This window comes from Enhydra lutris, unplaced genomic scaffold (assembly GCF_002288905.1).
Source record: "Enhydra lutris kenyoni isolate GAN:26980312 unplaced genomic scaffold, ASM228890v2 scaffoldscaffold23, whole genome shotgun sequence".
NCBI classification, from domain to species: domain Eukaryota; kingdom Metazoa; phylum Chordata; class Mammalia; order Carnivora; family Mustelidae; genus Enhydra; species Enhydra lutris.
In genome coordinates, this window is record NW_019154107.1 from 29,971,013 (window position 1) to 29,985,192 (window position 14,180).

Consider the following 14,180-nt stretch of genomic DNA (forward strand, 5'->3'; position numbering starts at 1 on the left):
GCAGAAAGTGGTTGATTTTCTGTTTCTAGAATTGCTGTTCTTCTTCTCTTCGATCTCCCGTTGGATTTGTAGGTGTTTGCAATCTTTAGATAAGCTATCTAGCTGATCTCCCGCTACCTGAAGTAGTCTCAGCCTGCTACTTCTCTGCCATCTTGACTCCTCTCCTCAGCCTGTAATCTTTATATGTGTGTGTGTGCTGTCCTTGTCTGGTTTGGGTATCAGAGTAATGCTGCCTCTTAAAATGAGTTTGAATGCATTCCCTCCTTTTAAAATTTTTGGAAGAGTCTGAGTAAGATAGGTATTAAATCTTCTTTAAATATTTGGTATAATTCACCACCGAAGCCATCTGGTCCTGGAGTTTGTTTGTTGGGAGGTTTTTTATAACTGTTTCAATCTCCTTAACCAGTCTATTCAGATTTTGTATTTCTTCATGATTCAATCTTGGTAGATTGTGTTTCTAGGGACTTACCCATTTCTTCTAGTTTGTTCAATTTATTGATGTCTAATTGTTCATTGTAGTCTCTTATGAACCTTTGTATTTCTGTGGTATAAATTATAACTTAACCCTTTTTATTTCTGATTTTATTTATGTGAATCCTCCTTTTTTTCTTAGTCTAGCTAAAGGTTTGTCAATTCTGTTTGTCTTTTTAAAGAATGAACTCTGTTTCATTGATCTTCCTTAGTGTATTTTTAGTCTTTATTTCCCCTCTGATCTTTATTATTCCCTTCCTTCTCCTAACTTTAGCTTTTATTTGTTCTTCTTTTTTCTAGTTGCTTTATGTGTAATATTAGATTATCTGAGATTTTTCTTGTTTCTTGAGGTAGGCCTATATCTCTATGAATTTCCCTTATAACTGCTTTTGTTTCATCCCATAGATTTTTTATGTTGCATTTCCATTTCATTTGTCTCAAGATTTTTTTTTAAAATTTCTCCTTTGATTCTTTCGTTGACCCATTGGTTGTTCAATAACACATTAATATACATATGCTTATGATTTTTCTAGTTTTCTTCTTGTAATTGATTTCTGGTTTCATACCATTGTTATTAGAAGAGATGCTTGATAGGATTTCAATCTTAAATTTATTGAGACTTTTAAAAAAAGGTTTATTTATTTATTTTAGAGAGAGAGCACACAAATGGGGGAGGGGCAGAGGGAAAGAGAGAATCTCAAGCAGCACCCCCAATCCAGCCCAGAGCCTGACGTGGGTTTTAAACTTACAACTCTAAGATCATGACCTGAGCCAAAATCAAGGATTGGACACTTAACTGACTGAGCCACCCAGGTACCCCAGACTTGTCTTGTTTAATGATTTTAGTTATTTATTTATTTTGAGAGAGAGAGTACAAATGTGCAAGCTAGGGGGGAGGTGGGAGGGGGAAAGGTAGAGAGAGAATCTTGAGCAAGTATATTTATCAATGAGATTTTTACTTGCATACATTTTCTTGTTAATAATTATTAGTACCCTCTTTTTCAGCTTAAAGAAGTCCCTTTAACCTTTCTTATAAGGCCAGTTTAGTGGTAATGAACTCCCTTAGCTTTTACTTGTCTGGAAAACTCTTTACCTCTCCTTCAATTCTCTATGATAAACTTACTGGATAGAATATTGGTGGTTGGAAGTTTTGTTATTTTTTTTTCCTTTTAGCACTTTGAATATATCATGCCACTGTCTTCTGATCTGCAAATTTTCTGCTGAAATATCTGTTGATGGTCTTATAGGGGTTCCATCGTGTGTTAAAGTTTTGTTTTTTTCTTGCTGCTTTTAAGATTCTCTTTAACTTTTGAAATTTTCATTATAATGTGTCTTGGTGTGGATATTTTTGAGTTCATTTTATTTGAAACTCTCTGGGCTCTCTGTTTCTGGATGTTTACTTCCTTCTCTGAGTTGAGGTCTTCAGTCATTATTTGTTCAAATAAGTTTTCAGCCCTTTTCTCTCTCTCTTCTCCTTCCAGAACTCCTATAATGTAAATGTTATTCTGTTTGATGTTGCCCTGAAAGTCCTTTAAACAGTCTTCACTTTCTAAAATTCTTTTTCTTTTCACTGTTCTGTCTGGGTGAGTTCCACTGCCCTGTTTTCCAGATCACTGATACTTTCTTCTGCTCCATCTAGTCTGCCATTTAACTCTTCTAGCATACTTTTCAATTCAGTTATTGTATTCTTCAGCTCTTTTCATATATTTTCTATCTCTTTGTTGAAGTTCTCCCTGTATGCATCCATTCTTCTCCCAAGCTTAGTGAACACTTTTATGACCATTACTTTAAGTTCTTTATCAAGTAAATTACTTATCTCTGTTTTATTAAGGTTTCTTTTCAAGGTTTTTATCTTATTCTTTTATTGGGAACATATTTTCCTATTTCTTAATTTGTTCAACTCTCTGTTTATTTCAATGTATTAGGTGAGAAAGCTACATCTCTCAGCCTTAGAAGAGTGGCCAGTATAGATGATGAACCTTATCATTTAACTTTGCCTTTGGTTTTGGTTGTCTCTGGAATATTTGTGATTATCTAAGTAGCCTGATTTATTTTTTATAGTTCCCAGATGTTGAGGGTATACTAAGACCTGTCATCTTAATCAGCACCTAGTTTTGGGCTGATTGGAGGCTAGCCCCTCAGGCAGCAGGTTTTAAAGTATGCAAATATATACAGTCATGTGGGACTGTGGTCATAATCCCTGCTGACCTCCTGTCCCAGCACTGTGGAGGTCTTCCCTAGGTAAAAGATGCAAAAATCAAGGCTCTGAACAAGGTGTAAGTGCCTTTCTGGAGGGTACCAGCAAACTGGTACTGCCAAGCTTAGCCTGCCAAGAACTATGTCTCTGATTACTTCAGTCCTGTTGGGCCTACAGATGCAAGGCTCCTGCATAAGATCTAGGAGATCAAGTAGTATCTCCTGTGTGGACTACAAGTGCCCACAGTTTAGCAAAGCAGAGCAAGATTGCAGGGCCAGTCCATGCTCACTGGCTTTAGTGGAACAGTGGGAAATCACAGAACTGTATCATGCCCACTGGCTTTTGTGAGGCAGCATATCCCTGGTATATTAATACATGACAGAATACTTACAGTTTTATTGAGTTTTAACAGTTTTAACCCCCTCTTTGTCCACCCTCATGCAAAGTCTCTTCACTTTTGAAATACAATTTAATTGTAGATGGCATGTGTATAATGGCAACAACAGAGTGAAGTCAACTAGGGAAGCTGGCAGATAGCCAAAATATGGTAGTTCCTTTTCATATTCATGTTGGTCTAAGATCTGTACATCAGGTTTGCAGGATAAAAATTAATTTTTTTTCTGATCAGTGTGCTTAGAGTTGATCAGTTACTGAAAAACAGAGTCACAAATGAGCATACTCATAAAAGACTGAATGCAATCTCATCTGCCAATCTAGGTAACCTGGAGTAATGTAACTACCAAGTGAACCAGTTACTCATATTCTCTACTTTCCTGTATCAGATGTGTAAATATAAAATTCTGAATCTTTCCAATAGGCCAAACATCTAGTTGGTGCTAGGGATATCATGATGAACACAAAGCAGCCCCTTCCCTCATGCTTCTGGTCTAAGAGCTGGAAAAATAACTTTTGGGATTTTCAGGTCATACAGTTTCTGTAAGAACTATTAAATTGTACTGTTGTGTGAAAGCAGCCATAGACAGTACATGAATAGGCATAATTTCGTTCCAATAGAACTTTATGGACACTGAAATTTGACTTGCATATAATTTTCACATGTCATGAAGTACTATTTTTCTTTTGCTTTTTCCCTTCCCAACCATTCAAAATATATATTTTTAAAAACATACATAGCTTGCAGGCCATTCATAAACCAGTGGTGGGCTAGATTTAGCCCATGAGCTGAAGTTTTCCAACCACTGTCTAGTCTAATGCAGAAGATAAATACAGAAACAAATTATTTCTATACAGTGTGATAAAAGCTAGAGTTCTATGGTTCTGTGGGAACCAGAGGAAGGCCATCTAACTTAATTAACCCAAGGCATCAAAGAAAGTATCTTTATAAACATCAATCCCAGAGCTGAGTCTTAAAGAATGTTAATATGAAGGCATTAACTAAGCAAAGAAAGGGAAAACTATGCTCCAAGTAGAAAGCATAGAATGAATAGTCACAGAATTGATAAACAGCATGAAATTCTTGGGCAATGGTATTATTCTAGCACAAAATATAAGGAATGCCAGATGAAGTTGTAGGTAAGGGTAGGAATGAAGCTATAATTATGTCTTATTTACCATGCCTCTGGGCAATGAAGGCCACTGACAAGTTTTCAGCAGGGGAGTGGTATAATTGAATCTGTATTTTAGATTTATCTTTGTGGCAACACTTTGGGAGATAGATCTGAGAGAGCTGAAAGGCTACTGAAATAGTCCAGGGGTGAGATGATGAGGGCCTGAACCAGGCAAAAGCAGTGGAAATGGAGAGAAGAGGATAAATTCTAGAAGTGTCTAAAAGGTAAAATTAACATGGCTTAACAAGGAGAGCAAGAAGTAAAAAATGACTCAGGTTTTTCACTTGAATGGCTAGGTGGATGAAAGTACCACCCAGTGCTACTGGAAAGTGAGAGAGTTTTATAAGCTAGATAATCAATTCAGATTTATATACATCGCTTGCATTTACTGTTGAGATTTCCTGTGGAGGTTTTTACCAGGCCACTGTACATACGAATTTTGGGGACAGATTAGAACTAGAGATAAAGTTAAGAGCACAGATGTGGTAATTAAAACTATGAATGAGTGTAGTTGCTCAGATTCAGCACGTAGAATAAGGAGAGTCATAGGCCATGGTGATTAAAGGAGACTGAAAGAATAGGAGAAAATATTTAAAGCCTTGATGATATTAAACAGTAGCTGTAAAGAGAATGGAGTATGAGAAAGTTAAAAGAAGAAGAGGTTGCTGTAAGAGAGGTGGATTTAGTCTTTCACAACGGATTCCTGAAAATTAATCCGTAATGCCTCGAGGAACAGTCTGTCGGATATTGGTATCAGAATGATGCTAGTTTTAAAATCAATGTGAATAATTCTGCAGGATTTTCAATTCTATAACATTTCTAATATTCCTAGAAAATTTGAAGGAATTCACTGATAAAAAACATCTGGCCCTAAAGTATTTTTGGAAGTTCTCTTTGATAATTGTTTTCAATGTTTCTATGGTTACAGGCCCATTTTGTTTTAAACTTCTTACTAATGCACGGTGTTTAACATTTTATTAGATATTTCAAATTTGCTGAGGTTTTCAAATTTATTAAGGTACAATTATAGCAGTTTCCCATAGTTTAAAAAAGTTCTTTGTATTTGTTGTTCTATTCTATTTATCATTTAAATTTTATTTATAATTTATCTTTGTTTTCTTAATTAAATTTGCTAGAGGCTTATCTACTTAATTTATCTCCCTATAAAAACAACATACCCCTTGGCTTCATATTATATTGGATTCTTAATCATGTAATTTCATTCTTCGTTTTTAATAATGAAATATTTAAGGTTATGAATTTACTTCTGAATATTGCTCTCAAAGTTTTGAGAAATTGTGATCTCATTTTTGTTATTTTTTTATTAGTCTGCTAGAGTTTCTTTTGGTTAATACTTGCATACAAATGTGTTTTGAAATATTAAAGCAGTGGAAGACTTTTGTTCAAATTTGTTTCTAATTTGTAGAAGTTTTACATTATCATCAGAGAACAGGGCAAGCCTGATTTCTACTTCTAACAGTATGCAAAGATTTTCTTTGTGGCATACCATATGATCATTTAAAAAATGTTCTCTGAATATTTGAAAGAGGGTGTATTCACTGTCATCAAATATAATTTTTGTTATTAATTAAATCTGATGAATTGTGTTTTTTAAATATTCTAAGTACTTATTTTCTTGGTCTACTTTATCTGTCATATTTAAATTGTATGAGCCTTCCATATAGACATTTCTATAGTTGCTCTTCTTTGTATTACAGTCTTTTCTTCAAATATTTGCATGTAAAAAATGTTTCATGAATATAATATCCTTAAAATAATTTGTATGTTCTATCAATATAAAATAAATCTTGTGGGACCAACAAGACTGTATGGTTATCGTTCCTGTTTCGTTTTGTTTCCAAATAGATAAGTGACATGACCAGATGTCTTATCTAGAGAATAGATTGATCAGAAGGAGGATTGACGAGAAGATGAGAATCCAGTGGAAAGACTCTTCCAATAGTCCAGGTAAGAAATCATGAGTGATTGGATGAAGACAAAGGCTGCAGAGAGGTGTATAGCAAGTAGAATGACTAAGACTTGGAATTACTTAGATTGAAGAGGGTTGGGGCAAGTGAGAAGAATTGAGAGTTAACATCTAGATTTCTGACTTGGTTGACCATGCTCTAAAGGGCAATATAGGAGAAAGAGCTGGTGTGGCTTTTCAGACTAGGGCATTTTCTAAAGTTCTTCTTTCTCATTATATTCATCCCGAAGGACTGGAGTCCAGACCTAAACCTCAGTGCTGAAACCAAAGTCTAACTTAGTATAAAACACTATTAAGGGCGCCTGGGTGGCTCAGTGGGTTAAGCCGCTGCCTTCGGCTCAGGTCATGATCTCGGGGTCCTGGGATCGAGTCCCGCATCGGGCTCACTGCTCAGCAGGGAGCCTGCTTCTCTCTCTCTCTCTCTCTGCCTGCCTCTCTGTCTACTTGTGATCTCTCTCTGTCAAATAAATAAATAAAATCTTTAAAAAAAAAAAAAACACTATTAAGTTTCAGGGGATCACACTTCATTTATGTGCTAAGAGCTCCTTCATAAATTTGAGGAACCATTTGGACTAAGAAAGAGGCAATAAATGCCTGATAATACCATTCCTGGGGTAATCCATACACGAAGGTTAACTTTTCCACAAGAGGGCAGCATCACCTAATGAATTATGTCATTGAGGGCCTCCGCCAATAGGCGGTGGGGGGAGGTTGAAAGGGTAGACAGGGAGCCATAGGACCTGCCACACCATGAAAACCAAAGGGCCCTACTATCTCCAAAGCCATAATTACAGCTACTCCTAAGTGACTGCTAAGGGCAGATGTTGCTACAGCAGGAACAAAGAGAACATGGTGCTCACCAAGGGAGGATGAGTAGGTGACAGCCTGATGATACTCATTCTTATGACTGGCTCAGAAGCCACCAGAGATGGTGTCTACATTCCCTCCAAGTGTTGCTATCTCTGTATAACCGGTATCTCCCAGGGAACTTTATTTCATGTTGAGAGCCCTAATGGTTTCTCTGCAAATCTGGTGCTGTGAAGATTAGGCTGGAAAGTATACTACAGTTCTGATGTTCTCCTTGTTTAATAATGTTTGGTTACTCCAATTGTGCTTCTCTTATACCCCAGGGAAAGGAATAGGAATGAAATTCCTTGAGACCTCATAAGTGAAAGGCATTTTAGATACATTGCCTCATTTAATCATCCCAACAATGCCATTATATAGGAATAGAACTAGGCAGTGCCATAAATGGGTCTATCTGAATCTAAAGCAAAAACTACTAAGCTACCTCTCCAAGAAGCCTTATTTAAAACCTAAATTATGATGATTCTAGATTGAGTCAGTGGCAATGCATCTATTGTATAAGGAATTACTTAACATGTTTCTTCCTATTCAGGTTCATGAGCAGAGATGGCTTAATCTTAGGTGCCAGCAGGTAATCCAATAAATTAATGAGATCCTATGTAACCTCACCCTTACTAACTTAAAACTCTTTCCCCCTTATATATGCTCTCAAGATAAATCATTTGGATATAGAGCATGAGAATGGCAGAAGAATTAAAGATGGCTTCTGTATTTTTGGTTTGGTTGACTGAATGCATGGTGGTCCCAGGCACTGAGATGAGGAGCTTGGGAGAAAAAGCTGACATGTTAGGTTTTGAGCATATTGTGCTTGAAATGGTTCTGAGACATCTAAGTATAAATGCCCAGTGGGAAGTTGACTTTAGGAGACTGGGGCTCTAGAGATATAGTCATAGATACATGTAAATGATAACTGAAACTCTGGAACTGAATGAGGTTTTCCATGGTATATTAATGAAATTAGAAAGAGTGGAACTAGGGAAAACACCAACACATAAGGGATGATCAGAGAAAGAGCAGGTAGTAAAGGAACATGGTTTTAAAAAATGAACAGAGAGGTAGGAAAGTAACAAGAAAATGGGGTATCTTGGAAGCAAGAAAGGAGAGTTTCACAAAGGAGAACATAATCCAGAGCAACAATGGCAAATGCCATATACTAGTCACACATGATGAAGACTGAAAACAACCCACTGACTTCAACAATTAAGAAGTAATAGTAGCTTTTGACAGAATAGTTTCAGTGGGGTTCTGAAGGTCAAATTCAGACTGTAGTGGGTAGAAAGCTAAATTGAAGATGAAGACAATGATTATAGACTCTCCTTTTGAGTATGAACAAAAGGAGAAAGATGGGGCAGTAGCCAGAAGGGGAGGGAAGTAGGATTATGGGAAGATGCTTTAAAAATATTTTTTTCTAGTAAAAATTAATTAAGATGGTGAAGCTCAGGTTCAAGTATAGGATAAAGGGAACAAATAAAAGGGAGAAGTACGAGCTCCAGTAACACAGAGCAAAGATACAGCAGCAAAATGGAAGAAGCCATATGGAAAGCTCACCAATAAGCAAATGTGTAATGGCAGCAGAGCAACTGTGCCCAAAGATGTCCTTACCTTCCTTCTGCTTTGGCCACTCCACTTATCTGGAATGCCTTTCTCCTCCTGATGGCTTATTTGTCCAATTCTACCCACCCTTTAGCTCAAATTCCACTTCCTCTATGAACTCTTACCATACCAATCTCTTCTGAGGTACTCTCTCTTTCTCTTGAATTCTAATAGCAATTTCTGTCTGAACAATCCATTGAGCAAGTCTTCAGCCTGTGAAATCCCCTATATTGTTTTTTTTTTTCAAAAAGGTATTGCTAATTTGTCACACGTGTGTCTTTTCTCCCCCATTTGGCTGTATTCTCCTCAAGGGCAGGGTTTCTATCTTAGAGTTTGCCAGTTTCCAGAATGCCTACTATGGCTGGTAGTAAGGTTTCTTTAAATCTTGTGGTTGATTTAAATAAAAACTTGAAAAAAATAAATCTGTGGTGGAACAGAAGCAGCCTGTTATGAAGGAGACAGAAAAACACCAGGTTAAGTATGCCCTTGGTGTATATGGAATCATTTACTTCTCTCGGTAGCAAATAAGGAGACTGAGTCTTGCAGACATAAAATAAATTTAACCAGGGCGCAGAGGTACTATGTAGCAGTGTCAGGATTTGAACCAAGGACCTTTTCTCTTATGCCATTCTGCTTCAGTTGTCTGCAAAATTCTGTTCATGTGAGACACCTCTTTCTTTGATGATGTTTAGATAGAGACATACCTCTATTGAGGTTTTAGTACCAACCAAGCAGTTTCAGTGGCCACTATTCCTTATAGCAGCAAATCTCCCTGTACCTTACCTCCTGACAATCAGCTTGAGGATCCGGAAGGAGCCTTTGATGAGGATGAGGGCCTCCTGGCGGGAGCCATACAATGGAGTGCCATTGATATTCACCAGCTCATCACCAGTCCTCATCTTCTGGGACAAGGCTGCCTTGCCCCCATCTTCAATCTGTGTTGCAGACAACAAAACAGAAAGCAGGTGGTGAGATTACTCCTTACCCAAAATTCTACTTCCTGGTTCCTCCCAACGTCAGAGCCATAAGTAGTACTGGGGAATGGCTCCAGGAGGCTCCAGGAAACAGCTAAGAAGCTGATCACAGTCTAGTATTTACCTTGGGCAAACCCTTAAGGAAGGAAGCAATACCAAAATAATGGAATCTCTGCTCTGGAGAAATCCACATCCATCTGGGGAGACAAGAACTTCTAAATGAGAATGATGTTTGGAAGGAACATGACAGTGTCAGTTGAAGTAGCAGCTTGGCATAGCAAACTGTGAACACAAATTACAGCCAGAAGAGCTAGGCTCCAGCAAAATGACCTTTAGCAAGTCCTTTCCCATCTTTGGGCAGCCTTTGAAGCCTGGTAAAGTTGAGTTTGAATCTTTCTAGCTGAGTGACCTTGAGCAAGTTACCTAACATTTTTGTGTCTCAGTTACCTGATGGGGAAGAGTATGTACCTCACAGGGTTGTCAGCATAGGGAATATCTGAGAACATTTAAGTCCTCAATTAATGTAAGCTCTGATGATTATAGCAAGGGAGGGGACTCTGAAGACCTTGAGCATCCAACTCAATATTCTGTAAGTGGGATTGCAAATTCAAAAGATACAAAGGATGTACAACAATGTAACTGATCACATATCTATGTCTCTTCAACAAGTGCCTAGTACAGTGCTTCTAGGATATAGACCACAGAGGGCATTCACCAAAATCTGGAAACATAGGTGTTCACGGTACCATCACAGCCTACAGAATTTCCACTGACCAGGGCAATCTTGGCAAGAAGGTAGTCAGGCTGGAGGGCATAGAAAGCAAAGGCAGAAATAACAGCAGAAATAAAAGGCAGAAATAAAAGCAAAGCAGAATGTCCCCCATGGGTCCTTGATTATGGCTACTTTTATATATAACATTCATTGTACCACAAAGGTGAGTTCTACCTAATAAGACATCAACTCCATCTGTGGTGGCAAGAGTCATCTCATTAATCTCATTAATCTCATCTCATCTCATCTCATCTCCATTAATCATTCCTCAAATTTTTAGTGAATTTCTAGTATGCACAGGACAGCATGCTAAAAGCTAGAGATGAAGAAATGAACAAAGCATGCATAGCTCTCAGCCTCAAGGTTAGGTTACTGTCTGAAGTTCATATGTCCACAGAGATGGTTATATTTAAAAAAAGGTCCAACCCACTGGTGGAATCAGGAAGAGATGTTTGTTTTTCTCCTAGGGGCAAGGAAGGTGAGGATGATTAAACCATAGAATCTTTAGGGAAAGATAGACTCTAAGTGATGCAACCAAAGGCTGGTCTTTGCTGTGGGTGTTTTTATATTTCTACTCTTCTTCTAATTTTTTTCTCAGTCTTTCATAGAATCCCTCCAATCTATCCCTCACCATGAAAGTTAGAATATTGCTGAGCTTTAGGTTGGCTAGTTCATATGCAATTTGGCAATTGAGACCTCCTGAGTGCAGAGAAAAATGTTAATTCAGGATTTTAAAAATCCCATCAAATAAATTGAAATTCTAAGTTAAATCACAGACTATTATTAAATTTATTGCTGCTAACCCAACAGTTTTTTTTTTTTAAATTAACCTTTGTCTGACAAATCATAGGTTAGCCAAGTGACATTGAATATATAAATACCTTTGTTCCAGTACCTGGGCCACCACTCAAGATAAAACAAGCCAATATTGGTAAATGGGGAAAAACTCTCAGCAAATAAATTAAGATCACATTCTAATTTCCATTGTTATTATCATTATTACTTCACAGTCACTGCTGCCTGCTGCCAAAAAAAAAGGCAAAGTGCTGTGCTTGAATTTCAGAAGTTCTATTTGAATGACTCATTGCTTTGGCAGCCACAGAGGGCCCTCAGCATCAGGCAGGACTTTCAACAGGGATCAGCCATCTAAAAGGGCTTCCTTAGACTAACAAAGAGCCACAAATAGGAGCCCAACTAATGAATGCTAATAGATTTTTCCTGTTGATGTACATTAGTCTTAATTCACTCTACCCATTTTTTATTCATACAACTCAATTATCCATATTACTGTTACCAATAGCAAGTCTCCCCTTGAATATGTGTTGATATTAAGTACCATCTCAAGTTAATTAAGCACTTTGTTACATCGACTAGATCTCTGTTTATTCTAGGCCAGAAAATGAAAGAGGGGAACCTTTAAAAAAAAAAAAAAGATTATTGCTGCCGCAAAAGCTTATGCATTTTGCATTCCAAACTGCCATCTGGGCTGTCACGGAGTCCTTGCAGGGACTCTTTCCTGGACTACAGCCTCAGGCTGACTATGAATGCCCCTTTTCTTTCTTTCTTCCTTTTTTTTTAAAATGTTTTATTTATTTATTGAGAGAGAGAGAGAGAGCACATGTGCACGGGGAAGGGCAGAGGTGGAGGGAGACTCTCCAACAGACTCCTGGCCGATATGGAGCTGGATACTGGGAGTCTGATCCCACAACCATGAGATCATGACCTGAGCCAAAACCAAGAGTCAGACGCTTAACTGACTGAGCCACCCAGGCACCCCACATGCCCATTTTCTGTTTCCTGCCCCCTCTCAGTCATTAGCAGCCTCCTCCTCAGGACAGATGTGTTGAGTGTAATAATACCATTTTAGCACAAGTACAAGAATTTGCAGACAACAAAGAAGTAAATTATGGGCACCTGACACAGTCCCAGAGTCCAGATGGGTCCAGATCAGGAAATGAAACTCCATTTGATTGAAGGTCCCTTGGACTATACTCCAAACTAGTCCTTTCCCAGACCCAGGGCATTTACTGAGCTATGCTACTGATTCCTTCTTCCTTCTCCTGACTTTTTTTTTTTTTTGTGGTGGTAAATATGGTCAGTGTTTTTATTTTTACTCTTTACTATTTTTTTTTAAATTTTTTTTAATTTTATTTTTTATAAACATATTTTTTTTGATTTTTTTTTTAATTTTATTTTTTATAAACATATATTTTTATCCCCAGGGGTACAGGTCTGTGAATCGCCAGGTTTACACACTTCACAGCACTCACCATAGCACATAGCCTCCTTCTCCTGACTTTTTAATGTTTTTAAAAATTACTGTTCACTAGTCTTTCCAGAACTCCACCTCTAGATTCCAGCATGTCTTCAATTATTGTTTTGTTTCCTGATTGCCAGTTCTCCAGGTCAGTGGCTCAACCACACATTTGTTTATATAGAAGATATCCTATCAAGGCAAAGGAATGGAAAGGAAAGGAAGGAAGAAAGGAAGGGAAGAAGAGAGGGAGGGAGGGAGGGAAGAAGATGTATGTATTCTTTTATAAAATGTTTTCTTTCCCCTTTCCACTGCCCCATGTACAAGTCTGGCTGAGGCCCAGGAAAGGTGTCAGTCAACAAACTTGTTGAGAATAACCTGCCCTGATTGATGGTATCATCATCATTTGATACTGTCCATTCAGAAAGGCTGATCAACTTCCCAGCTCTTCCTGAATCAGACTTTTAGGGCGGCTTTCTTGTTTCATTTCAAGTGTTGTGAATTCTCAGATTGTACCCAGACACACAGGAATGTCAGTATAAACACACATCCCAAAACCCAATGTAAACAATGGTTAACTTGTGTGTCATTTTATTTTATCCAAGTGATTGCTGAGCTTAGCAGTGAGTGGCCCAAGTAATTGAAAATGGATTGCATAAAGGTCATATAATCAAAAGCCACCTGGTTTCTGGAAAATTGGGAAGAGCTGATTGACCTTGGGTAAGTCCCTTTCCCCTCTTGTGGCTTCTTTCACCCTTACTGGTTAAAGGCAGGGGGTCAGACTAGATGATCTCTGAGGGCCTTAGAGCTCTGACATTCAGTGACCTGTGAACAGTTAACAAAATCATGCATTATCCTTCTGCTGACACATGTAATCCTGGCTTTTTGCCCCATTATACTTTGTCTTCACCCATTTTTCACTCCTTGAAAACTGACTAATTAACATCCATCTCTCATTTCCCTGTGGTCTTTATCCATTGTTTTGGAGTGGTCCATCAAGCCTGGAACACTTAAAAAAGCACAGTTGGGACACAGAGAGAGAGAGATTCCTGAAGCCCCATTTTGTGCTAATGAGCTAGCAATTTGGAAATTTTTGATGGATCTCCAATGAAGCATGAAGTACTCTGATAGCTGTCAACAAAGTGACAAGCTGGCCCCTTGAGAGTAAAGGCAAAGAAAAATGGACTTAACAACACTTACTGGCTTTTTAGTAGTAGCTTTTATTTAGTCCAGTATTAGCAGATACTTGCTTGGGGCTTTTGAATAAACTTGGAAGATATGAAAGAGTGAGGGAAAGAAAAGTTAAATAAGGTTTAGCCTGAAAAAAAAAAAAGGAGTCAGCAGGAGAAACAGCATCTGCAGCAATAACCAACAGGTATCGAAAGCTTATTATAATAGTGTAAGAGCTGCATTAAAAATCAATGGCATGATTGTGAATACCTCAGCTTGCTACAAGACATTTATTGGAAAAACAGGCATTGACTGAAACTTTCCTGG

General features: G+C 37.9%; 1 protein-coding gene across 1 annotated transcript in view; it reads right to left on the reverse strand.

Annotated features, from left to right (window-relative positions):
• Window positions 1–14,180, reverse strand: part of LOC111150503 (shroom family member 4) — a 228,826-nt gene that overhangs the window by 108,015 nt on the left and 106,631 nt on the right. Inside the window, exon 2 of the mRNA XM_022507983.1 lies at window positions 9,467–9,618. Within this exon, the coding sequence (XP_022363691.1) occupies window positions 9,467–9,618 (152 nt within the window). The remainder of the gene's footprint in view (window positions 1–9,466; window positions 9,619–14,180) is intronic.